The sequence below is a fragment of the Pteropus medius genome, unplaced genomic scaffold, assembly GCF_902729225.1.
Source record: "Pteropus medius unplaced genomic scaffold, Ma_sr-lr_union100, whole genome shotgun sequence".
Classification (NCBI taxonomy): domain Eukaryota; kingdom Metazoa; phylum Chordata; class Mammalia; order Chiroptera; family Pteropodidae; genus Pteropus; species Pteropus medius.
In genome coordinates this window covers 3,514,588-3,542,007 of record NW_024341894.1, presented here as the reverse complement: position 1 = coordinate 3,542,007, position 27,420 = coordinate 3,514,588, and the positions used below count along the sequence as shown (strand labels likewise).

The 27,420-nt window shown below is 35.6% G+C and overlaps 2 protein-coding genes across 6 annotated transcripts in view; one reads left to right on the top strand and one right to left on the bottom strand.

Moving 5' to 3' along the window:
* NCBP1 (nuclear cap binding protein subunit 1) overlaps positions 1 to 2,002 on the top strand; it is a 35,109-nt gene extending 33,107 nt beyond the window's left edge. For all 3 annotated transcript variants that reach the window (XM_039856147.1, XM_039856153.1, XM_039856157.1), the window contains 2 exons: positions 415 to 528; positions 1,828 to 2,002. In XM_039856147.1, the coding sequence (XP_039712081.1) occupies positions 415 to 528; positions 1,828 to 1,941 (228 nt within the window). In that variant the 3' untranslated portion in view covers positions 1,942 to 2,002. The remainder of the gene's footprint in view (positions 1 to 414; positions 529 to 1,827) is intronic.
* XPA (XPA, DNA damage recognition and repair factor) lies at positions 2 to 27,092 on the bottom strand. 3 transcript variants are annotated; one of them, XR_005651428.1, is made up of 7 exons: positions 26,818 to 27,048; positions 19,628 to 19,738; positions 16,698 to 16,803; positions 14,069 to 14,234; positions 12,192 to 12,309; positions 9,395 to 9,636; positions 5,296 to 5,459 (listed from the first exon to the last, which is right to left on the bottom strand). XR_005651428.1 is itself a non-coding variant. In XM_039856291.1 (6 exons), the coding sequence occupies exons 1-6, from the start codon at positions 27,030 to 27,032 to the stop codon at positions 5,311 to 5,313; spliced, it is 708 nt and encodes a 235-aa protein (XP_039712225.1). In that variant the 5' UTR covers positions 27,033 to 27,092; the 3' UTR covers positions 2 to 5,310. The 3 variants fall into 3 exon arrangements, 2 of the variants coding, with proteins under 2 accessions (XP_039712225.1, XP_039712211.1); XM_039856291.1 differs by lacking the exon at positions 9,395 to 9,636 and having other exon boundaries at positions 2 to 5,459; positions 26,975 to 27,092; XM_039856277.1 differs by lacking the exon at positions 9,395 to 9,636 and having other exon boundaries at positions 2 to 5,459; positions 26,818 to 27,043.
* Between the last annotated feature and the right edge of the window lie 328 nt (positions 27,093 to 27,420).

Below are 27,420 nucleotides of genomic sequence, written 5' to 3'. Positions count from 1 at the left end.
ATTTGTTTTAAAATTTTATTTTTAATTATAAGTCACGTGTACATTTATACAAGGTTAAAAAATACAAGAATTTACAAAGTAAATTGAAAGTTCACTATTTGGAGATAACCACATATACCTCCAGACTGCACTGTTTACTGAGCATTTCTCCATGTTTTAAATATAAAATGGGAATGTTTCTGTTAAGTACCAGTTGTTGATCATTTAGGTCACTGTCTTCCAAAAAGGATGCACTTCCTCATGTTATCACTGGTCTACCTTTCTAGACTGACAGAATTTATTGAATTATCAAAAGTTAGGAACACACACCGAAAGACAGTGAAAGAAACAATACCTTTGAGGTCTCTTGTCAAAATGTGATTGTTTCTGAAGAATTCACTCTCTAACCCCTCTAACTTTGTACTCCCTTTCCAGCGATTTATCATGATCTTGACTGAGCACTTAGTACGATGTGAAACTGAAGGGACCAGTGTATTAACACCATGGTATAAGAACTGTATAGAGAGGCTACAGCAGATCTTCTTACAGGTTTGTGGGCAACTTTGATTAGATAATAAACATCACTATTCTCAGCCACAGATATTCTATTTTGAGAAATCACTGAATCTGTCAGGTTATAGCACCTGTAGGCCTTTTAATTCATGTCCATTTGTTCCTACTGTTGTTCATTAGAATATTTAGGCTTAAATTGGTTCTATATCACTCAGATTGCTCTGCTAAAAAGCCTAGCTGTAATACAAAATGTAGAGGGAAAAAAATGCTAAGGGAACAATAATTACATTTATAAAGGTCCTTAAAATCTAATGTTCAGATGATAAACAGTGCCCCCAGAAGCAAGGGTAACTTTCCTGAGGTCTTTCTAGAAAGCAAAATGCAACACCTACTCTCCGCTAAATTTAAGTCCAAGATTGGTAGGAGAGTCGAACTAATTCTTTGTATCTTCAGACACTAACAAACACTCCTCATTTATTCTAGAAAAGAATTAAATTAGAAGTCATAAAAAGAAAAAAAGTTATTTAAGCCTCCAGATATTCTCTAGATTTTTTTTTAGTTATTTCCAATTAAAACAGCTCCCAGTCCTCTAGGGATTTCTGAGTATATTCAAGTTATACAGGTGCACACATAAGAGATTATTTCATTTTCTGACACTTTGATTCCATTTAGGCTCAACAAGTCTCTGATTTTCAATAAGACAGATGAGCTATTTTTAAAAGATAACCAAAAATGAGGTTTAGTTTCTTATTTTGTGCAGTACTTAAGAGATTAGCCAGTGATCTGGGGGTTTTTTTTCACCCTTTTGCAAAGAGGTATTTTAATGTTGTAACCAAAAAAGGGAAGTGATTCCAACATTTTCATGTCAAAATTATGGTTTTAACCTTAACAGTAGCAAACAGCAACTGTGCTATTATTTGTAACATACCACCTTCCCTTTTTAAAATCTTTCCAAAGTTAGTCCCTGTCTTGGCTACTTTTAAAGGCATACCTGTGTTTTCTCTTTATTAGGGAGAGACCCAGCTTAACCTTGTCTGTAATAGTAGTAGCAGCAGATACTGCTGCCATTGCCTTAAAGCATGAATTGGATTTACATAGAAGCTGGTCAGAACTGGATTTAAGTTATTGAATGTACTTTTTTCCTCATTTCCCTCTACATTTTCTTAATGTTGGGGCTTTTCAGGGGCCTATTATTCCCATCAGCATAACCACTTTTTCCCCCCGACATCTTCTCATCATTCAACAATGTGGGTGGGCTGCCAGCGGGAATTTTCTGCAAGATTGTTTGTGTGCTCTTTTTACCGGACCTAAATACTCCCTTTTCTGTGTCCACAGCATCACCAAATAATCCAACAGTACATGGTGACCCTGGAGAACTTGCTCTTCACTGCTGAATTAGATCCTCATATCCTGGCTGTGTTCCAACAGTTCTGTGCCCTGCAGGCCTAAGGGTCATTTTTCCCCCTCATGTCAAGATTTTTTAAAAAATATCTCAAAATAATTTGTCTTATTTTTGATTGTTTGAATGCTTGCTTTCTTATAGCATCCTTTCACTTACTAAAGGAAATGGGAAGGAAGACAGTAAAGAATATGGCATTGATTACCTGTTAATCACCCCTAAAAAGTATATTCCCCAGTGACAATAATGCGATGACCATAGGATATGTTATATGTGACAGATACAACTTTTCTTATATTTTGTCTCCTTAAGGCACAAAAGATAACTGATTTGAGGTCTGAAACACTAGAGGTCAAGCTTACAAAGTAGTATATAAAACTGATGGGTTTATCAAGTAGCACAGCTTTTCACAGCTCATGGATAACCTAACATGGCCAAAATAAAACTAAAAATGTTTTTTAAACTTTGGTATTTCATGATTTATCATCTCAGTCTACTTTAAAACTAGTGGTTTCTTACTGAAGATGTACTTCCCTCCACTTGAAATGTTCTCGTTTTTCTTAATTGTAGTATTTTAAGATACTACTAATTTTAAAAAGTGTTATTAGAATAGCAGTTTCCAAATCTGTCTGAACATAAAACTCCTGGGAACCTTTAAAATTTTTTAAATTAAACCATAGTCTCTGGAGGTGGAATACAGACATCATCGGTAGTTCTTAAGGCTCCCCAAGTGATTCCAATGTGCAGGCAAGTTTGAGAACTTATCTTAGAGCCCCTGGTCAGCTCCTCTAGAAGTAGCTAGGCTGGCTAGAACTATACTTGGAGTTAGAGTAGGTTTGGATTTTGTTTCTATGGAACCTGGTCTAAGTACTACTAGTTCCTGAGCCTGTTTCCTATATGGTCTTGAGGCTTCACTAAGATGTGAATACACTGTAAAATAATGCAGAAGTATAAAAAATTATCTGACATTCCAAATTCCTAGAATCTTTAAGATTTTTTTCATTAAACCTTAGAAAAAGTTTACCAATAACCCCACTATTGATAGTATTTTTGTGCATTTGTACAACATAGGTATCTTTTAACTTACTACACTGTTTAAAGAATAGGCTGCATTAAGCATTTTCAATATTAATATATGGTCTCTGGTTTACCATATATTTAGTGGCTACAGAATATAGACTACTTGGTAGGTGGGAATTCCTAGGATTTTTGAATACCATACTTTTTAAGACAATTATTCACAAGATTAAGTTGCATGGCAAGTCACTAGCAAAAAAGGGGACTAAAACTCAGATTCTTGGTTAAACATTCTTCGTTTATACTGTTCCTCCTTGTATTGCAAAGTTTGGATAATTATACTTGATCCAAATTCTAGAGAAATTTCTAGGTTTTCACTTCCTTTTGTGTAATAGTTACTTCTAACAACTGTTCACTGATGTGACCCTGCTCTGTCCCAGTCTGGCACCAAGTATATGGAAAAACTGAACTAGAGATTGAATTCTGAATTAAATAAAACAATTAGTAGTTGCTTTCAGCAGCTGCTTTCCCCACTAGTGAAGCTCACAGACAAAAGAATGGCATGAAATTCTTTTGGCATGAAAATACTTGAAATAAATCAGTATTAAGTTGTAGCGATGCCATTTACCATACTTTTGTCAAAGGGAATATATACTGTTGGCCTTGATTCTAAATCTCCCTTCAAGAATTAATTATTCAGGGAGCGGTTCATATGAAGGTAAGTTCATTTGTTTTTCCTGGAAAGTAGTTATCTGTATAACTTATAATTGTATCAGAATATGAAAGATGAGGAAAGAACTTGACAACCTGGATAGAGCAGATCTGGCTATCAATATCTGGATACCAGAACTGTCTTAAATTAATGAAGGCAGAGAGTGACAAACCTGTAACTACACTGGTCTTGATGACAATATGTGCTCATTAATGGGTGGCTGTTATGTGCCAGGTTCCACATAGTCACCATACTTAATCCTCATAACAGTTCTTTAAGAGATGGATTATTATACCCATCTGACAGATTAAAAAAAAAAAAAACAGGCCCATGGAGTAACTTACCCAAGGTCCACAGCTAGTAAGTGTAATTTGAACCTAAATCCATGTGGCTCAAGGGCTCTTTATCTCAATGCAGATATGTGTTGTCAGCAGCCTGAACCCCTAGTTACTCTGTTGTCAACAAGCTGGACTTTTTTGGGGGGGAGATTAGGGGGGGTAGTCCCAAGAAGGTATTGCTGTTGGTTCAGAAGCAAAAAAAAAGTAACAATATATTAAACATTTCTGTATTGAATACTTATACAGAGAACAATAAGTAATTATAGTCTCAAGCCTCTTTGGGTTTGACTTGTTTTGACTTTTGCCTTTAAGCTTAATCTCCAAGAGTTGATCTAGAAAGAAAAATGAAAATGTATGAACTTCTATTTGCAGCAGTAGGATAAAAAGTTATGTCAAAGAATAAGTTAAAAATACCCAGTTTATCTTAACCTGAATAATGCACAGATCCTATCAACCACATGGGATCAAATCCTCTTAACAGCTATAAGTACCTTGTAATCCTTTTAATAGAGGAAATTTTGACTTGCTAAACTTGATCCAGATGTCTGGGGTGATATCAGGTTGTAGGTTATCACTTCGTTTCCAAATGGTACATAAACACAGAAGCAAGTTGTCTTCCCTCCCAGGATTAAATGAGAATTATCTGTAAGGCACTCAGCATAGTGCTTGCCTGGCCCATGGTAAGTGCAAGTTATGATAAACTTATTGTAAGTACCTTCTTTGATCAATAAATACAGCTGGTTTTCCATTTTAATCCAGATTTGAAAAGGCCTATCTAGATACTAACATTAGGGCTTATAGCAGTAAACCCTACAGATACAGAAAACATGATTGGACTCCTACAACTCACTATTTATTCCTGCTGTCAGGACTTGTCCCAGCAGTATAGTGCCCTGCTCCTTTACTTGGGGACCGAAACAGTCTAGAAGTCCTGACCCAGTCTCTGGGTGCAGGGTATACCACCATCCCTGTTGTTTCCTGAGATAACAATCCAGTTCAGCCAGCTTCTGCCTTTACTAAAAGCTCTTCCTCCTACCCAATCTAGGGTTTCCCTTGGTTTCTTATTTCTCAATTTTAGCTGTAACCTAAGACTTTCGAACCTACTGTATACCACTCAGCTCCCATCCCTGTTGCAGAAAAAACAATCATAGAACCAGTATTTTGCCCACAACCAGACCTGCTGGACCTTAATGGACTTGCTCTTAAGCCATACAGTATGTACTTATTACTGAAGTATTATTTATACAAGTGTTTCATTCATCTATGAAGACTTTTTCGGTGAATTTTAAACAAGACCGATATAAATTTCCTTTATCTAAATATAAAACTGTCAAACATCGCTTAACTAAAAATCACATTTTCTCATATGTCAATTCATGGCCACACACAGTACAAGTCTTCCGGTACATGTCATCTTCTAGGCTTTCTTCTGGTCCATACTCATGCTGGTGAGCAGCTGTTTCCCTTTTCCAAACACTGCTTCTTACTGCTCGCCGTAATTCTAAGAAGGAAAAGGCCAGTTTTCAGTGGTGCTATTCAGCTGAACCCTGAAAAATCCATTATGCATGCACATATGTTTAAACCAAATATGGTTTACCTTAACTTTATAACATCCAAATTGATTTTATAAACTTACCAGGTTAGCCTGTGAAAAGTCATTGTTGGAGTAGTATAAAATGGGAAATTCAGAAATGGAGTGTGTTAACCAAAAAAAAAAGATGAATAAAGAACAGGGTTTTGTTCAAGCAACTGCTGATGGAAGACAGGATACCACAGCATGAAAGGGGGTTAGCTGGGATAACTGAGGACAAGGAACATTTTTAAGCTCCATCCAAGTCAGGAACTTCTATAAGAGTCAAGGCAAGCTTTGCTTGAAAGAACACTGGAAAGCCAAAAACTCTGATGCTATGCTCATGTTTCATCTTAGAAAAGCTGCTTTGGTCAGTTCATCTTAAGTCTATGAAATTCTTTATCCTATGAAATGAGCAATATTTTAGGAGAGAAACTGCTAATAACAATTGCAAAGTACAACCATAAGAATCACAGCCTATTAAAGCTAGAAAGAACAATAGTTTTTATTTTACTTCATTTTATTTTACAGGTAAGAAAACTGAGCAAAGTCAGCATGTAAACTCAGGTCATTTGTTCCAATGTTTAGAATTTTTTCCACTACATAATGTTAAAAAGTCATTTTACAAAGAAAATGTTAGATGCTTTGAAATGCAACTAAGTCAATCACATTTTAAAAGTTCACATAGCATATTACCTGAAGAAACCAAATGCTTAGTGTTAATTGTAAATCAATATGCTAATAACTCCTCAGTTTCTAGCTTAATCATTAAAAAACAAAGCTAGTTGTTTACATTTTTCTTAATCTAACCAATGATCCATCAAGCCAGGCACTCTTTGATACAATCTAAGGGAGAGTATGTTATCTTTTATAACAACCATAAAAAGCAACATACACCACGTTATCACACGTTTTCTCCATTTTAGATCTATATCAAAATGCTACTTGAATCTTTGTATTTTCAGCCTTTATAAGGATAAACAAACATATATTAGGCACTGACTGCTCTAAGCACTTTTATAAACATTTAATCCTCACAATCCTTTAAGATAAGTCCAACTATCATCTCAATTTTATATACAAGAAAACAAAGGCACAGAGAAGTTAATAGGAACTGTGCCTAAAGTCAAACAGCTAGCCAAACTCTAGTCTTTATTCCTGTATCATCTCATTCTGAAGAACCCGAATTTTTCTAGATATATACAAAATGCCCTCTATCCTTTTATTTTATTTTACTTCAGGACATTTTCTAAATTAAAAATAAAGGAAATGATATGCTGACCAGAACTACACAGATGCCTCAGTTTCAAATGACAGGAAGATGTCTCCTGCTAGACTGGATCCTGCACTAGAATGAAAAATCATACAGGACATTACTGGGTCAGTTAACAGAACCAGAATATGGGTGACAAAAATATCAACACTATACTTTTTTTTTTTTTTTTGGTAAAAGAACAGTCCTGTTCTTAGGAAATATACACTGTACTATTTAGGGGTGAAGAGTGATGACGTATGCACCTTAAATGGTACAGAAAAAAATATTTATAGATAAGAGAATGCAAATGATGCAAATAGCATAAAGTGTTAACAACAGGTAAATCTAGGTAAAGGATATATGGGTATCCTTTTTACTATTCTTGCAATTTTATGTAAGTTTGTAATTCTTTACAAAAAAGAAAAAGAAAACAGGAGCTAGCTTGAAGGGGCTTCCACTGGGCACATTTTAGACAATATGAGAATCCAAATGAATAATGATAGGAATGGACTGCCACACTGATTTGATAATAAGAATCCATAAGTCCAAATGGTACTAAAAAGAGCTCTTCTAAAAGAAGCTAAATAATTATAGAAAGAATAACAAAAATAGAAAATCACCATTTATATCCAGCCTAATAATAACTGACTCAAGCAAGAATCATGCCCACGTACTAAAAACACTGAGTGAAACTTAAGGAATGAGATGTTCACAGTGTCAAAGAGTCACCCCACAGGTTTCCTATTAATTACACAGGGGAAAGGGAACCTTTACAATGGCAAAATCTGGCAGATGCTGTCTTAACCAAGCAATCAAACTGCATATCACTCTTAGAGGAGAACTGGTATGTCTCCTGATGTGATGCACTCGACACATCATCACTTAGGAAGTATTCCTACCAAAAATGTTTGACCTGAATCTAATCATGAGGAAACATGCTGCTAATAAATCCAAATGGAGGGCCATTCCACAAAACAGGTGGCCTTGACTCAAAAGTGTCAATGTCGTGAAAGATAAAAAGATTGAGGAACTAAAAGAGACTATAGATATGCATCATCCTTGACTGGCCCCTGGATCTAACAGCTAAAAAGCTAGAAAGGACATTGGAACAACCGGAGAAAGATAAATATAGATATATACTAGATAATAGCTTTAATGTTAAATTTATTGTGTGATCACTGTTTTTTAGTTATGTAGAAGAATGTTGTTTTTAGGAAACAATACGAAGTACTGAATAAGAATCACAATGTCTCCAAGTAACTCTTAAGCAGTTCAGCAAAATATATGTATATGTGTGAGAGAAAAAAGCACACATGACAAACTGTCAACATCTGGTGAAATAAAAATTTGTTCAAATTAACAATACGTTTTTCACATTACTTCATTTAAGCAACTTAAAACTTTGGAAAGTAGAGATCAACTATCTACTGCTGAGGATGAGAAGAGGATGGCGGAAAGGTCAGAGACTTTACAAGAATGGGAAAGGATCTGATAGGCCTTGGGAGCTGAGGAAACCTTGAAGGTGGGGTGAGCGGGGATGGACCTAGCAGCACTGAAAGCACAATTAAAGCCAGAAAACAAAACAATGGTTTACCATGATACAACCTCCTAGTCTCATTGGCCTTGAATTTCACAACACAAAAAGCTGAGCAATACCTCAACTAGATATTAAAATGTTCATAAAATGTTCAATCTTGCTACTGATATCTTCAGGGACTGCTTATTCTTTTTACCCAGAGACATTTTCCCCAAATCCTTGTTGCAATGAAAAATTAGTACCACTCTAAAACTTGCATTTATTTGGCTTACTCTTAATTTTCCAAAAAGAGGCAGCCTGTAATCAAAAAAAGCCTAATGCTGCTTATGAGGTAAACTTATAAATAGCTGAGGGAGACCCCATACTTTAAAAATCTGGATGAGAAGGCAGGAAGTTTTGACATACAGCACCCCTTGTTAACTAGAGAAAGTCAGAAGGAAATGACAAAACATGTGAAGTTTTGCTCTTATTTTGTCTTCCATAAACTGAAGCCGAATAACAGGGACTGTGCCCTTCACACTCCCCTAAGAAAAGCCCGAAAAGTCACATATAACCACAGGCCTAACATGTAAAATGTCCACAAATGCAGGGGTCCCAAAATGAGATTTTCTTACCCACCTCTTTTGGGGGCAAAGTGCATAGTAACAAACAATGAAGATTAACTTTCTTTTTTAGGAGGCTAACCACTACCAGTACTATGTAAGAAGAAGCTGAGTATAACTTTTAAAAAAAGCCTTACCTCCACCTTATTTGTAGAAATTTGTAAACTCAAAACATTCTGTGTATCTGTACCAACTGAAAGTTCCATCCAATATCAAGGCCGACGTATACTGCATTTTCTGAAATCCACTTACACTGAGCAGCAATAATACCATTTCTACTTGTGCCTTCTTGGATCTACGATCTATAACAATTTGAATTTGCTGACAAAATTCTTGTTTTTCACCTTGTCTATATTTATAAATACCTTATACTATCTACACTTTTAATATTCTTCCGAAGTAAGATCAATTATTTCTGAAACTGCTAAAGCAAAATTTTGTATTCCAAAAGCAGGTAAATGTAATCTCTTACCTTTCCATAAAGAAGTAAATTTTGTGTCAGCTTCTTTGTGGATCAAAATCAGAAGACCAAGAGGAACCAGGTTCCAAGTTCTTTTCAACTAAAAAACTTTTTGATTTCCTTCTATTCCTCTCTGTCCTGAGCCTTCTGAGCAAATTGCATAGCAAGCTCCTTGTTTCTAATCTCTACAGTGTCTACTCCACTCTCAGCCCCTTGTGGCCTAGTCAGGAGGACAGGAGCATATCCACCAACCTCTAAAGTAAATCAACAAGAAGAAGCCATAATTAAAGAAGGCATCACATTGACCTCTGCACATTAAACACCAGGAGACAATGGAGTAATGTTTATACAAGGGAGAGAAAACCTAGGTTTTCTTACACAAAAGAAACAGAGAAACATTCTTAGATTTGTAGGGACTTGGAACTCAAGTAACCCCTCATGTAACCACTTGGGAAAATTTCCTCAAAAGACATTCTTCATCCAAATAAGAAATGAGCTGAATTAAAGAGGTCTTAAGAGGTCAAAGAAAAATTCAAGACAAATTTGAACTCTTTAAGGATAAGAAAAATCAATAGTAGTTAGCTGATGATTAATACAGGAATTTAATATAGTGAGGAAAAACAGCCAATTATATTTGAGCTTTTACTTCTTTTAAAGAATACCTATGAAAATTGTGTAAGTCTTAAAAGAAATTTTCTATTCATACTAATATTTAAATAATCCACAGAATTATGTTAATAGATTTTTATAAAGCATAATGAAATGAAACTGATGTCATAATCTTTGTTAGTCAAATTATAAATATTTAGTCACCTTGAGATATCTAGACCATACTACAGAAATAGTATCTAAGAAAAACATTACAGATAGAACACCTTTTGAAAAGATTTCACCAATTTGCAGGTACAAATTTCTAATTCCTTTATCCATATATTACTATCTGCACTAAAATAACATCAGGAAAGGGGTTTAAGGAGGTAGGAGAGAGAGAAGAATTGAGATGAGTCAGGTAACGGGGTTAAAAAAACCCTAGGCTAACATGTAATTAGTTTATAGATATGCCCTCCTCTTTCATATCCCTTAAGATGCCTTTAATTACTTTATCCTTCAAAGCTCTCCTTGATGTTGGAAGAGAGAAAGGGCTATGGTAAAACATCAAAAAGATTAAAGGACCAAATTCAAAAGAAATCTTTCCAAATCCTCTCAATTGGTCCTTGCAGGAATTTTTGAAGACTGGTACAGTGGTGGCTAATTTAGGGAAGAATCTTCAGTGAAATGCTCTTCTATGGCAGTTTGCAATAGGAAACCTCTCTACAAAGTCATAAAAGTGTGCTTACCCCTGATTCTGGAATTGATATCTTAACTATAATCTGTATAAAGATGTTTATAATGGGGTTATTTGTCTTGATAAACTTTTGATAAACTTCATAAATGTCAAAGTGTTTCCATTTCTATAAAAAAATATTTTTAAAGTGTTTATGCATAGAAAACAACTAGAAAGGCAGACCTTAAAATGTTACTAATGATTGCCTTTGGGTAGTAGAATTATAGAAGTTCTTTGTAGTTTTCTAACTTTTCTGCATTGCAAATGAATTAGCTTTGTAATAAAAGGAGGGGGTATCCTATCCCCTCATAAGAAGTAACAATGCAGGTACATTATTTTTGCTTTTTTGTTTGTTTTGAAGACATCTGAGCTATCTTCAGTCACCCTTTAAAACCTCTTCTAAATTCTAAAAACATAAGCAAAATTATTTATTATGGCTAAGAGACTCATTTTAAATGGATCAATTTAGTGTATGTATAACCCTGTATACATATAAAATATGTGCTATCTATATATACTTTACAAAACACTGGGACTCTACAATTACTGTATGCATACTTTTTAAGACTCATTTTAGGGATTCTGTGATATAGCAAAAAGTGCTCTTCGTTCTCTTGTGTAGCACCCTATGTTCATCACTATCATAGTACTTATCACACTCTATGATTTTAAGTTTACTGGTCTTTCTCTTTTGACAACTGTTTGACTCTAGCATTTATGTTAATGCAGTGCATGGAACATAGCTGATGCTTATTATTGGATGGATGGACAGACGGATGGGTGAACAGACTCATGCACATATGCATACATGGATGGATGCATGGTCAAATAGATAATGGACCAAAGAATAGATAGTCACGTGGATAGACAGATGTATGGATAAAGGAATGAATGTACCAGTGTAGACTTTTAGTCATGAAAGCCTGGTTCCAGTTCTAACTCTCTAATAATCATCTATGTAACAGGTCACTCTACCTTTCTAACTCTAACTCTCTTATCCACATACAAAATAAAAGTGATTAGACTTATTTTGTATGTAGACTTCTAGCTGACATTAGAAGATCCCTCCTAGCTGCTAAGTTAGATGACTAAGACTTAGCCATAATTTTTTCATTTTAAGAAACTAGAGAAGTTTGCTGGTGGATATCTTTGCTTTTTATAATCCTGTTGGTCATATTTAAGATTAAACCAATGCCAAATCTTTGACTGGGGTTCACTGCTGATCCTACCATCATTCCTGTATAAAACATGATGATTCACATTAAGGTGAAGGCTATGTGCTTTTTAGAATTGCAGTACTGTGAGGTGTAGAATCAGAGTCTCAAACACTAACCTACTAAGGGCAAACTAAATTTTCTTTCTTCAATCTATGACAAAACACATTCCAATCTACTGGTGACATTCTATCTTTAAAAAGGAAGAACTTAAAGGCTTTTTGCAAAGCAGTAAAACACAGTCCTTGATGATATAAATGTAGCCACTTACCTTTTACTTTTTTATCAAACTTCTTCTGTTTCATTTTTTCTCGGTTTTTCTGTCGAACTTCCTTGGCTTCTTCTAATGCTTCCTGACTTCCCCAAACTTCGAGAGCCCTCTTCTCAATCTACAACACAGAATCCATATTTAAATTAGTTGTGATTCAGCGTTATAAAATAAGTTATAATTATTAAATCTATAGGCACCTAAGAATGATCTAAGTACAATTTTATATTTAAAATTTACGATTTTAAATATTGACAAGAAACAACTCTATTAATACCTGTCTAAAGCTATGAAACCCTCAGTAAATATATGCTGAATTAGCTTATAAACAGAAAAGTTGTCCTCTGACTTTACTGTTTCTCTAATTCATTCAGCTTTTTCACATCAATCAATAGAAGTACATGTAGTCGGTGAGTCTGTTGAGTTTCAGCAGGCTCACCTCTCAAAATTTATTGACCAATTAGCCACATGAGAGCTAAGTATCAAGTAATCTCCAAAAATCCCCTAGCACAGAAAATCAATCACTACTACTCTTCTCCTCCAGAATCAATAATAGTTGCCATCTACTTGACTAACTTCTGATCTTTAGATATGCATTTTTAAAAACTCTGGTAGATGACTTAAAAAATATTCTAGTTTTAAAACTCTGGCTTACAGATCTTTACTCTTTATAAAATTTATTTACATTTAGGAGAATAATAGACACATGAAGAATTGTACTCAGGATATCTGTTAAGGGGACCAAAATATCAATCAATGTAGCCAAACACAAATTTCTTGACATAATAAAATGATATATTCTCATTTCAAAAGTCCTAAAACATCACATTTTCCAAAATTTAACATCTCTGAAAATGCTGCATCATCAATGTGCTTAACAGTACTTTAACAACTCTGAGACTAAAGTGGTTCAGAAGAATTGGATTCTCAATACAAAGAAGGTTAGGAATACCTTCATAAAACTGTCGTACTTGCCTTTTCCTTTTTATGCTCACACAAGCATCATGTATAGCAAAAAACTATAGTAAGTCTAACAACACTATTTCAATAAGTATAAAATAAAAGCACCAAGTGGTAAGAAAACATTAGGTCAGTTTAAATACTTTTACTTTTTAATGATACATAAAATAATGGTGATCAATAGTGTCCTTTGTTTAATAAAATTTAGTATATGTTTGGTTTTACAATGTGGTTTCTTGATTTTATTTGAAGATACTAAGATTTTCTGTATATTCTAATTCAAATTTCTCTAAAGCAATGCCTCCCAATATTTTTTATATAATGGCACAAAACTATTATGTTTGTATCATTCTGGGGTAGATACAGGAAGCTGCTTGTGACTCAAGGCAACCAGCCTGGACACGATAGCAGCCCTAGGCACTAAGTGTATTAAATATCTTGGCACATCTGTAACATAATTATAGCAAGAAGAGTTGAGAAGATCTGCTCTAGGATACACCAGAGTTACATGGACACTTGATAGGTTTCAGAAGAGTATTTCCCAAATGGATTTAGATTTTCGACATTTGTGAAATTTCTGAAATTTTTTATTTATTTATTTTTTTTAAGATTTTGTTGGGGGTCAGGGAGTGGGCAGGAAAACAAGGTATGACTCTTACTCTCAGCTTTTTTAGTTTCTCATCTGTACTCCTAACATCATCCAACAGTAATAAATTTGCTCCAAAGTACCATACCAAAAAGCAAAATAAGAAAACATGTCATTAAATGTCACATATGACTATAACTCATATGTAAAGCAACCAAATGCAAAGGATCTTTTTAATTCTCCGTAAGAAAAACAAAACTAATTACAACTAGTTCATGTTTAAATTTTCACCTGTCCCAGGGTTTAAAATGACTGAATATAAATGACTAGAGACCTGTAATTTTAAGTAGAGTTTCATATCACCCCACTGAGAATGATGAGGATTCTTCTTCACAATAAATTTAAGAGCTGGTTCTCTTTTTTCTAAATCACAGTCTTTCAGAAGGTATTCTTGTTTTGCTTCTGTTTTAGTTATAAGCTTGTGTTTATCATCAGCATCTCTGAAAACAAATTAAGTCCATTATATAAGTTAGTTATTTTAAATAAATTAAGTTTTCAAATAGCCCAACAACCTGGGGCTGTGCATGCCAAAAGGAACATATAAAATACTTTTTCCCTGCAATTCTCATGGTCAAATTGCAACATAAAAATTCTAACAACAACAACAAAAAAAATCCTTTATCTTTTACTTATTCTGAGCTTTATTTGCTGCAAATTCATGTCATTTAAGTTTATGAATTTTTTATTTAAATTCCTTCTTTTCCACAAAGGATTTGAAATGACTTATAAGAGCATGGCAAATATCAATGAGAGCTAAGACTCAATAAGTAAAAATATATAAATTAAAGCATAAAGTCAGGATGGGCAGGACATAAGGAATATACACAATATGTAAGGTCTAACTGCCCCAACACAATTGAGTTTCCAGTTGTCTCTGAGCTTTTTCAACGCCAAAGTGAAAATGGAGACATAGTCAATTACACAGTTCTCATTCATCTGTTCTCTACCTACATGCATTCTTTGTTGTATTCCTCATGTTCAAAGCATGAGGAATACAGCAAAGAATAAAACAAAGCCTCATTTTCATGAAGCTTATATTCCAGTAAAGGAGAAGATAGTCAATAAGCAAACATAATAACAGATGTAAGTGCTATAAAGGAACATAAAGTATGGTAAAGGAACAGAAATTTTCAGATTGGGTAATCTGAGAAGGCCACTGATGAGGGGATATTTGAGTAGGGCCCTTAAGAAGTCAGGGAACATTCTGAATAGCTAGTGAAAGAACGTTAATACTGGAGAGAAGAGCAAATGCAAAGGCTCTAGGGCTGTTTGTGTGCTTTGCAACTGGGGCTCACAGTAACAGGGCCGGTGTAACTAGAATGCTTAAAGTGACAAAGAGTGATGAGAGATAAAGTCAGAGATAGATAGGGGCCTTGTAAGCAACTTTATTCTAAATGGATCAGAAACCATTAAAGAGTTTTGAGTAAAATGCTATATGGAGAAGAGACTAATGGTGCAAAAGTGAGGGCAAGAGACCAGTTAGAAGGTGATCCAGGCAAGAGCTGACGGTGGCCTCGTCTAAGGTAATGGTGGGAGAGAGGATGAGAAGTGAATAGATTCAGGATATGGTCTGAACACAGAACCAAATGGATTTGGAATTAAACAAGGGATAGCCAATGAATGAAAATGGCCTTTACTGAAATGGTAAACACTTAAGAGAAGGGGTATAGGTCAGGGAGGGGAGACTTAAAATTGGGAATACCTTTAAGAAAGCTAAATAATTTGAAGCATAAAGGAGGGAACAGGTAAACTACACTAAACTAAAATTACAATCTTCAAAGATGTTGAAAGGAAATAGAATGGAGGACTGTGTTCCTAGTTGTGTTTAAATTTAAAAAGTATATTTACTCCAGACTACCACGCAACTTTCTTTAAATTGATACATCAGTTGCTTTCAATTTCTCATGGACATAAGATCATATGTGCTAATTCAGTTTCCAAAAGCTATCTGAACTTTAAAGAGAGTCGTAATACTATGGACTTCAACTACTCTGTGCACTAATGCCACTATACGTCAATGGGAATAGTTTATAATTTGTAATTCCAATAGGTGCCAGAATATTTCATCACAGATGTGATCATGAGACCAAAAACACCTCCCATTCTATCTTCCAAGGAGTTTATTCAGCAACGAGTCAATGGTGATGGCTCCTAACATCTGCAGCAGGGATGCTGAAAAAGCAGGTCCTCATGCAGGTGAGGCACTGATCTAGCGCTGGAGGTCTAAGAAACGGGAACAGGTAAGAGGGCTAAGTAAGAATCTAAGACAGGGTCTTAAGGTATGAGAGACACCAACACAGGACTTGGCTGAGATAAACAGTAGGGACAGGAGAACCATGTGGAGTGAGGAAGGTTATTGGGGCAGCGGGGATATAAAAAGAGGTTAAAGGCTAGGAGAAGGGAAAGGATGACCGAAGAATGTGATCTTCCTTCATCTATTCTCTTCCCTGACTGTTCATGAGAATAAAAACTGAATAGAAAGAGGTGTTCTGAGAGTACCAGAAGAGGGGCTGGAGGTTTGACTCCCCTCCTCTCACTGAACACCCCAGTCCTCTGAGCAAGGTGTTGACTTACAGAAACAGGGAAATTCTTAGGGGATGAGGGGAGAGAAGGATTAGGAAACTGCCACTAAGGAAAAAAAAAAAAAAAAACCAGACCAGAAGAAAGGAAAAAGACATATCTATGGCAGGACATAGTGCATTCCTAATGACATGGAATATTATAACTTTGATAAGCAAAGGCTTCCTGTATTTCTCTGGCAAAATGGAAACCATAGAAATGTTAGGAACCCCCCAAATTAAAATCATAATTACTAAAATAATGTTAAATCCAAATGGATTGAATTGTTTTATCCTAGTCTATATGTAAACATTAGCAATTAGAAGATTGTCTAAAATAAGTACCTGCAGTTATCACAAGTTGCCAAATCAAAGTGGTTCATAAGATAAGAATCCATAAATTCTCTACTACATTCTTCGCATATTGCATAATCAAATTCCATAACAGGTCCTAAAGAAAAGAAGATTAATTCTTTAAGTTTTCTTTTTGGGGACTAAAACAACATATTTCTCTCTATTTTATTAGCTTTTCAACATACATTTTCTGCCAGACAAATACATTTACATAAAAGACAAAATAAAAACTTGATTAATCTTACCTTTATCCAAAAAATTTTTCAAAAAAAAAAAGAAAAGAAAAAAGGAATAATACAAGGGGGAAAAAACTATCAATTCAAGTATTTCTGAATCCAAACCATGTGTAAAGTACTTGTATTAGTTTTGTACTGCTGTCGTTAACAAATTATCACAAACTTAGTGGCTAAAATAACACAAATTTATTCTCCTACAGATCTGTACTTTATAGGTCTGATACAGGTCTCAGTGGACTAAAGTAAGGGTGCTGGCAGAACTACCTTCCTTTCTGGAGGTTTTAGGGGACAACCTATTATCTTACTATTCCTAGCTTCTACAAGCTGCCTGAATTCCTTGTCTCATAACATAGAAAAGAACAGTAAAGAGCTAGACAACAGTAAAAGAGAGACAATGCAGAATTCACTTTCAAATGGAAAACTTTTTCTTTCCCCACATTACATCTCCTACCAACAGAGAAAACTGCTTTCTCTTCATCTGTCTCAACCACTAGATTATAAACTTCTTGACAATATAGAGTATTTAGCTATGCATCCTCAATGCCCAGCACAGAAACTACTCTGAGTAAATCTAGATTTTTTAAAGGACTTCAAATATCTAGTTAAGGATCTTTATCCTATAGAAGAGGTTTTCTCAGCAAGTCTGAAAGTCTTACTGAGTCTTTAGGTTGATTGCTACTGCCAAGCCCCAATTCTGAAAACTGCCATAACTGCCAATGGGAAGAAAAGGGGAGTTGTCATTTGCTCATGATTTGTTCAACATATTCCAATCACTGCCTTACCTAATCTACTTCTAACACAAGAAAGTCAGTTAATAGTCTACCATCCACTAATCCCACTAATTTCCAAAATGTAAGAAAAAAAATCCCTCTTCTTTAGACAAAAGAATAAAAATAGAGTCAAAGTGGTATCTTCAAAAAACTGACTACCAGACTGTACTGGAATGGAGAGAAACTGTACTCAGAAATACCAATTAGGAGACTACTATACAGCATTATTAATCAACAGTCAATAGCCATAAAGTGTGGATATATTTTCCTAATTTAAAAAATTTATAATGCAAAATTTTAAATATACAGAATGATTTAACTCCACCAATCCCTTTACATTCACCATCGAGAAACTGGCAGTCTACTCTAAGCAAGCGCCTTCCTTCTCTCCCATTTATGTATCTATTTATTATTGATATAGATTCATAGAGTCCTATTTTTTCAATGGTATATATTCATTAGTGTTCTAAATTACTTTGGTGCTTGAATTGTCTCAGATTTAGCCACTGGGAGCCCTCTCAAACGGGCTCCTATGTTCTTATAACACCCTTCTATCACTTTTTGGACACTTTCATATTTTCTGACATTACATATAATGTTCCAAGCTCTTCTTGTAGCCACCCTGCACCAACTGTGGAATCAGATATTTCTCTGAAGGGCCCTGGTTCCTTTTAGTAAGGAACAGTATCAGAGTCCAAGATCTGGTCACCACGATCTACTCATGCTCCTTGGGCTATCTTTGCTTCAAGGCACTGTGGACATAAACACAAACACACTCACTCACTCGTACGTGCACATGTACACTTTTTATTGAGGTATAACTGATGTATATTATAATGATCTCAGATGTATAACAATGATTGGATATTTGTATATATTCATAATGATCACAGTAAGTCTAGTTAACATGCATCACCATACATAGTTACAAATTTTGTGATGAGAATTTTTAAAATCTACTCTTAGCAACTGTTAAATATGTAATAGTGTTATTAACTATAGTCACCATGCTATACATTATATCCCTATGACTCATAACTGTAAGTTTGTACGCTTTGACCCTTCACCCATCCCCTAGCCCCCATCCCCCTGCCTCTGGCAACCACCAATCTGTTCCACTTAGCATAATGCCTTCGAAGTCCACCCATATTGTTGTATATGGCAAGATTTCCTTCTTTTTATGGCTGAATACTATTCCATTGTGTATATATACTACTTTTCCTTTATTTATTCATCTGCTGATAGACATTTAGGTTGTTTCCATATCTTACCTATTGTAAATAACACTGCAGTGAGCATCAGAGTGCATATATCTTTCTGAGTCAGTGTTTTCATTTTTTCTGAATAAATACCCAGACCTGGAATTATTGGATCATATGGTAGTTCTTTGTAATTTTTTGAGGAACCTCCATTCTGTTATCTTTTGGTTTCTAGCCTCTCATTTCAGCCTATCGAGATAATTTTGAGGATGTAATCTATCAGTCATTGGCTGTCTCTACCATTATAGAATGAAAGAGAGTGTCTACCCTAAGTACAACAGTTCCTTGAATAACACTTCATTCAATATCATTTTATTATAACATTGATGAGTTGCCAGAGGAACTTAATTCTGGTTTAAATCAATTAGCCTATGGTAAAACTGGTTTTGTTTCACATCATTTCACTTAAAGGTGCAGAACCTATCAATGGCATTGAGGCCTTTACACAAAACTCAAGTTAAATTAATCACTGCCAAATCTGTTCAATTTTTAACCTACTAGCAAAACTTCCAAACTTTATCACTCTTACAAAACAAACATGCTCATTGACTAAAATATGTGTGGCAACTTATTTATGTAACATCAGTTTGCAAATAATTATGCATGTTACTCAAAATGACTAACCTAGATACCTATTTTCTGAAAACACACTTTACCTGGTTGATGAACAACATTCCCAATTGTATGTTTTTCTTCTTCTTCCTCTTCCAGAATGAAGCCTCCTCTTGTGTCAATTATCTTTGGGGCTGCTTTAACATTAGCCATGCCTATAAAAAGTAAGTAAAAGAGGTCAACAATTGAACTAGGTAAGCCCATATGTTCCCATGTGCATAAAAAGGAACTTTCTTTAAATTTAATATGTATCAAACAAGATAAGGAATGTCTACTGTTACCACTTTTATCCAACATTACACTGAAGTGTTGCAATATGGCAACAAAACAAAACAGGCATAAAGTTTATCAAGAAGTAGAACAGTTTTTATTCACAGATGACGTGATTATGTATGCAGAATATCCACAGGCATATACAATTAGAATTAAGAAATAACATCTAGGAAAGAGATGTGTAAACCTCTACACTGAAACCACCACTAAGAGAAATCAAAGACCTAAATAAATGGAGAAATATACCATGGACGAATTGGAGGCCTCTATTTGTTAAGATATCAATTTTCCCCAAATTCATCTATTCAATGTGATCCCAGACAAAACCCCAGCATTTGGGGGCAGGGCGGGGGGTGGGGGGAAGTTTGAGGTGGGAGCTGACAAACTGATTTTAACACTTATATGTAACAACTGAAGAATTTACACTACAAGATTTAAAGATTTACAATAAAAATTCAGTAATTAAGATAGTGTGATACTGACACAAAGACAAAGAGATCAATGGAACAGGCGAGAGAGTTCTGAAATAGACATACATATATTTGGTCATTTAATTTACAGCAAAGGCTCCAAGGCAATTAAGCAGGAAAAAAAAATCTTTTCAGTAAATGGCAGTGTGATTTATGACAAAGGCTGGACTACAAATCAGTGAGGAAAAACTGGTCTTTTCAATAAATGAACTTTAACTCTACCTCATACAATATACACACAAAAAAATTTAATGGCTCATAATCTTGAATGTGAAAGGTAAAACAATAATGCTTCCAGAAAAAAACATAGGAAAATAATTTCACAAACTTGAGGTAACCAAAAATTTCTTAGTAGCCAAAAGTACTAACCATAAAAAAAAAAATTACTAAATTAGTCTTGATTAAAATGAAAAACTTCTATTAGTCAGCAAAAGACCACTATGAGAGTTAAAAAAAAGACAGGATGCAAATTGGGAGAAGCTATTTGCAATATGTATACCTGACAAAAGATTGAGATTCAAAATATGTAATAAAATCCTATAAATCAATAAAAGGCAAATAAGCCATTTTTTTTTTTTTAAAAAAAGGGCAAAAGACCCGAATAGGAATTTCATATGAGGATATCAAAATAGCTAGTAAGTATATGAAAAAGTTATCATCACACTGGTCACAGGGAAAATACAAATTAAAACCATAATAAAATATTATTATACTCTCACAAAAAAGTAAACAGTGCTCTAAAGTGACACATAATACCAGATAGAATTAACTATTTTTAGGACATCACGAAAAAGCATAATATACATTCAAGTGCACATGGAACACTGTCTAGGACAAACATGACACAAAACAAGTGTCAATAAATTTAAATCATACCAAGCATCTCCTCTGATCAAAATAGTATAAAACTAGAAATCAGCTACAAGAAGAAAACTGAAAAACACACAAATACATGGAAGCTAAATAACATGCTACTAAACAAAGAATGGGCTAATAACGAGAGCAAGGAATCAAAAGATTCCTTGAAACCAAGGAAAATATGACAACACAAAATCTATGGGACATAGCCAAAATAGTTGTAAGAGGGAAACTTACAGCAATACAGGCCTATCTCAAGAAACAAGAAATTTATTAAATTAACAATCTAACCTTACCCTAAAGGAACTAGAAAAAGAACAAAGCCCAAAGTGGGCAGAAGGAAGGAATAATAAAAATCAGTAGAAATAAAGAGAATAGAGTTTTAAAATACAATAGAAAAGACCAATGAAAGCAAGAAGAAAAAAGGTCCCAAATAAAAAAAAAAATCAGAAATGAAAGAGAAGTGACAACTGACACTAAAGAAATACAAAGGACTATAAGGAAATACTACATACAATTATAGGCCAACAAATTAGACAAACTTTAAGAAATGGATAAATTCCTAGAAATCTTCCATGGCTGAATCAGGAAGAAATATAAAATCTAAAAAGACCAGTAACTGCTAACAAAATCAAATCGATAAACAAAAAACTCTCAACAAACAAAAGCCCTGGGCCAAGTGGCTCCACGTTTAAATATTACCAAACATTTCAAAAAAAAACTGAAGGGGATGGATGGCTCCCAAACTCATTTTACAAGGCCAACATTACCCTGATATGAAAACCAGAGACACTACAAAAAAATGAAAATTACAGGTCAATATCCTGATGAACATTGGATACAAAAATCCTCAACGATATATTAGCAAATCAAATTCAGCAATACATTAAAAAGTTCATACACCATGATTGAGTGGGATTTATTTCTGGGATGCAAGGTTGATTCAATATCCACAAATCAATTCACATGATACACCACATACACAAAACGAAGGATAAAAATCATGATCATATCTATAGATGCAAAAAAAAGCATTTGACAAATTCCAAAATCCACTTATTAAAAAAACTCTCAGCAAAGCAGGGATAGAGGGAAAATACCTAAACATAATAAAAGCCATGACTGACAAACCTACAGCTAACATCAAACTCAATGGTGAAAAGCTGAAAGCTTTTTAACATCAGAAAGACAAGGATGTCCACTTTCACTTTTATTCAACATAGTACTGGAAGTCCTAGCCACAGCAATCAGACTAGAAAAAGAAATAAAAGGCATCCAAATTGGAAAGGAAGAAATAAAACTGTCATTATTTGCAGATGACATGATACTATATACAGAGAACCCTAAGTAGTCCGCCAAAAAAAAAAAAAACTATTAGAATAGATAAATTCAATAAAGTAGCAAGATAGATTAATATTCAGAAATTGGTTGCATTTTGATACACCAATAACAAACTATCAGAAAGAGAAATTAAGAAAACAACCCCATTGACAATTCCATCAAAAATAATAAAATACCTAGGAATGAATTTAACCAAGGAGGTAAAAGACCTGTACTCGGAAAACAATAAGATACTGAAAAAAAAAATTTTTTTTAAATACAAATAAATGGAAGCATATACCAAGCTTATGGATAGAAAGATTTAACATCATTAAAATGTCCATACTACCTAAATCAATCTACAGATTCAGTGCAATTCCTATCAAAATACCACTGGCATTTTTCACAGAACTAGAACGAATAACCCTAAAATTTGTATGGAACCACAAAAGACCCAGAAGAGCTAAAGCTCTTAAAGAAGAACAAAGTTGAAAGTATCACACCACCTGATATCAAACTATACTACAAGACTACAGTAATCAAAACAGCATGTTACTGGCATAAAAACAGACAAGGATCAATGGAACAGAATAGAGAGCCCAGAAAGAAACCCACACCTATATGGTCAATTAATCTATAATGAAGGAGGCAAGAACATACAATGGGATAAAGACAGCCTCTTCAATAAATTGTGTTGAAAAAACTGGATAGATACATGCAAAAGAATGACACTGGATCACTTTCTTACATTGTATACAAGAATAAACTCAAAATAGATTAAAGATTTAAATGTAAAACCGTTTAAAACCATGAAACTCTTATAAGAAAACAGGCAGTAAACTCTTTAACACCGTTCTTAGTATTTTGGGGGATGTGCCTCCTCCAGGTGGAGAAACAAAAGAAAAAATAAACAAATGGGACTACATAAAACCAAAAAGGTTTTACGCAGTCAAGGACATCAACAAAACGAAAAGACAACCTACTGAATGGAAGATATTCACCAATGATACATCCAATAAGGGGTTAATATCCAAAATATATAAAGAACTCATACAACATGACACAAAAAAACAATCTGATTTAAAAAATGGGCAGAGGACCTGAATAGACATTTCTCTAAAGAAGACACACAGATGGCCAATAGATATATGAAAAGATGCTCAACATCACTAACCATCAGGGAAATACAAATTGAAACCACAATGAACTATCACCTCACACCCGTCAGAACAGCTATCATCAATAAATCAACAAACAAGTGTTGGTGAGGATGTGGAGAAAAGGGAACCCTCGTGCACTGTTGGGAGGACTGTAAATTGGTGCAGCCACTATGGAAAACAGTATGGACATTCTCCCCAAAATTAAAAATAATATATATGACCCAGCAATTAAACACTTCTGGGTATTTATCCAAATAAATCCAAAACACTAATTCAAAAAGCTATATGTACCCTTATGTTCACTGCACTATTTACAATAGCCAAGATATAGAAGCAACCAAAGCTTCTATATCGATATACGAATGGATAAAGAAGTACATCGATAGACAAATGGATAAAGATGTTGTACATATATACAATGGAATATTACTCAGCCACAAAAAATGAAATCTTGCCATTTGTGACTAAATGGATGAACCTAGAGGGTATTATGTTAAGTGAAATAAGTCAGAGAAAGACAAATATCGTATGATTTCACTTAAATGTGGAATCTAATAAACAAAACAGAAACAAACTCATAGAGAACAAAATGGTGATTGTTAGATGGGAGGGGGTGGGGGAAAGGTGAAAAAGGTGAAGGAATTTAGAAGTATAAACTGCCAGTTATAAAAACAATCACAAGAAAAGAAATATAGTCACTAATATTGTAATAACTATGTGTAGTGTCAGATGGGTACAAGACTTATCAGGGTGGTCACTGTGTAAGTCACATAAATGCCTAATCACTATGTTGTACACCTGAAACTAACATAATATTGTATGCCAGCTGTAACTGGAAAAAAAAATGTTCACAAAGGTTTTCTTCATAATAGCCCCAAACTGCAAACAACCCAAATAGCCATTAAAAGGAAAATGGAAGAACTGTGGTATAATAATACAAAAGAATGCTGTACGATGTATAAATGAACGAACTACCAATACATGCAACAACGTGGATGAATCTCTCAGATACTATGTTCAGCAAAAGAAGGCAAGCACTGTATGATTCCATTTATATGAAGTTCAAAAAAGGTACTACTACTAACCAAACGGTCACAACTGTAGGTATGTCTGAGGACAGGTGGTTGACTAAGAAGTGGCATTCGGTAACCTTCTAAGGTTCTTGAAATTATATATTGATCACTGTGGTGTTTACATAAGCATTTACATAGGTTAAATTAGGTGAGTACATTTTACATATCAATGTATATAGGTTATAATTCATTTTTTTAAAAAGGCAAATTTAATAGTGTTAACTTGCTTAAGTTACTCCCCGTTTCTGGCCTCAATTTCTTCCTCTATTAAACAAAGGGATTAGATTATAAAAAGCCTGTTTCTACTGTTAACAGCAATTCTCATGCTATGTTCCACATCTATTTAGTAGATGCTCCTCGACTTATGATGGTGTTGTGTCCAGATAAACCCATAGTAAATGGAAAATATCATAAGTCGAAAATGCATTTAATAACACGTAGTTTTCCACTATCCTCCCTTCTTGAATGTCCATGGTTTTTTTTTTTTGGTCCAACACATTTTGTTTCTGCATGACTGTGTTTTTTTAAATCCACATCTCCCCTCATACTGTTCACAACATTTAAAAGAAAATGCATTTAATACTAGAGTATCAGTTGTTTACCCTCATGATCACGTAGCTAACTGGGAGCTGTGGCTCACTGCCACTGCCCAGCAACACGAGAATATAATACTGCCTATTGATAGCTCAGGAAAAGATCAAAATTCAAAGTATGGTTTCTACTGAATGCATATAGCTTTTGCACCATAAGTCAAACCACTATAAATCAGGGATTGTCTGTACATATCTAGAAACCTTTATGGAATCATGAATATGAATTAATCAATGCAAATGAACAACTTTTGATCCTGACTCTAGAATGCCTCAAGTTGAAAAAAGAAAATCATGAGAAAGCAATGAGACCAGAACGACTAAAAGCGGCTGGAATTTGCAGATTCAGTGTCAATATGAATATGAAGACAGGCAGCCAGCCTGAGACTCTTCTCATTCTTCCTTACTTCTGGCTCATGAAAAAGGACAGCAGATGACACTGCTTTAAACTGTGCTCAACTACTCACACAATATGGGATATAGCTTAGAAACACATGTACTTATTATAGATAGTCGTGAACACCTGCATATCAACCAAACTATATTTTAGGAACCCTGGGGAAGATTACTGCTTGACCACAGTAGAGAGAATTATATAAGATACATATATACAGATACATACATACATGACAGGCGGCCAAGGGCTACCCTAAGAGAGGAAGAAGAGGAAATCCGGACAAGAGTTAACAGCCTTCCCTCTTATGAATTGGAGAGATGCCTAGTGTAGCAGAGGCAACTGGTGGCAAAGAAAGGCCCTGAACCCAGCGTCAGATGATCTGAGTTCCAATCCTGATTAGCCTGTGCACTTGCTGGAATGAACCTGAGAAAACTCCTTTCCTTTTCTGGTCCTCAATTACCACCTCATTAACAGGGATACCAAATCCTGCCCTAATGATTTTCCAGGTTAGCTTGAGAATCAAATTAGCTCATCTGAAACATGTAAAGCACAACAGCTGCTACTATGTTAGCCTCACGAAGGCGGTAGGTATGTCTCCTTGCTCTTCTCGGAGCTTTGTAGATAGCAAGCACTGTGCTGGATAGGGAATATGCACTCAATCGCCCTTTGAGGATGAATGAGGGAGCAGGTGCTGATTACTGAAATGGGTTACAGGTCTAAACGCTTTACAGAAAGACCACCTCCAGGACCGGTAGAGGTTGCAGGAAGAGAAAGGGAAAGCTGAAACGCTAACTTAGGGCACCGGCTGGCACCTCCCAATGAGGGGGTGGGGGGCGGCTGCATCCCAAAGCTAAAGACAGCAACTGGACCGCCCAGGTGCGGTGAGGAAAGCCCGGGACTGCGGGTCAGGATTCTACCACGGAAACGCCCTTTGGTTTGGAACAGCTTTGCTTCGACAAGACTCGCTGAGCAGATTCCCTCCTGGGACGGGGAAGGGTGTGCACGCAGACGCGAGGGGACCCGACGCCACACACGGGGCGCGGTACCCGGCCTGCCAGGAAAGGGAAGGGGCAGGCGCCGCCAGGGCCCAAACCTCCGGTAGCCGCAACCGCCGTCGCCGCGTAGGGCCGGGCGGCCAGCCGGGCCTGGCGCAGCATCAACGCCCGCTGCCGCTTCCGCTCGATGCTCGCCCGCAAAGAGGCTGGCAGCTCCGCCGACTGTTCTGAAGCCGCCGGCTCTGGCGAAATTACCTCGGCCGCTGCCATCTCCAACTCGGAGAACCGTGGCCCTGCCCCAGCGCACGCGCATTGGCGCGGCGAAGCGTTCCCACAGCCCCGCCTCCGTGCCATTACCGCCTCCGCGCAGGCTCCACGGAGAGGGAGTGCGCCTGCGCAGTTTGAAGAGACTCAGGTGGACGGAGTCTGCGCACGGGTCGGAGCATGAATACGTGCTAGCTTGTAACCTGGGAGAAGGATGGGTAACAGAGCTCTCTTTTTTAGGACCTGGTCATCTTTAAAATAATAGTTTCGCTTGGTGGTTCAGAATATGGGCTTTGGAGTCATACCTAGATGAAGTCCCAGCTCTGACACTTACTGTCTGCGTGATCCTGAACAAGTTATTAACCTGAGTCTAGTTTCTTCAGTAGTAAAATGAGGATAATTACGAAACCACTTCCTCGGTTGCTGGGAACATTGGA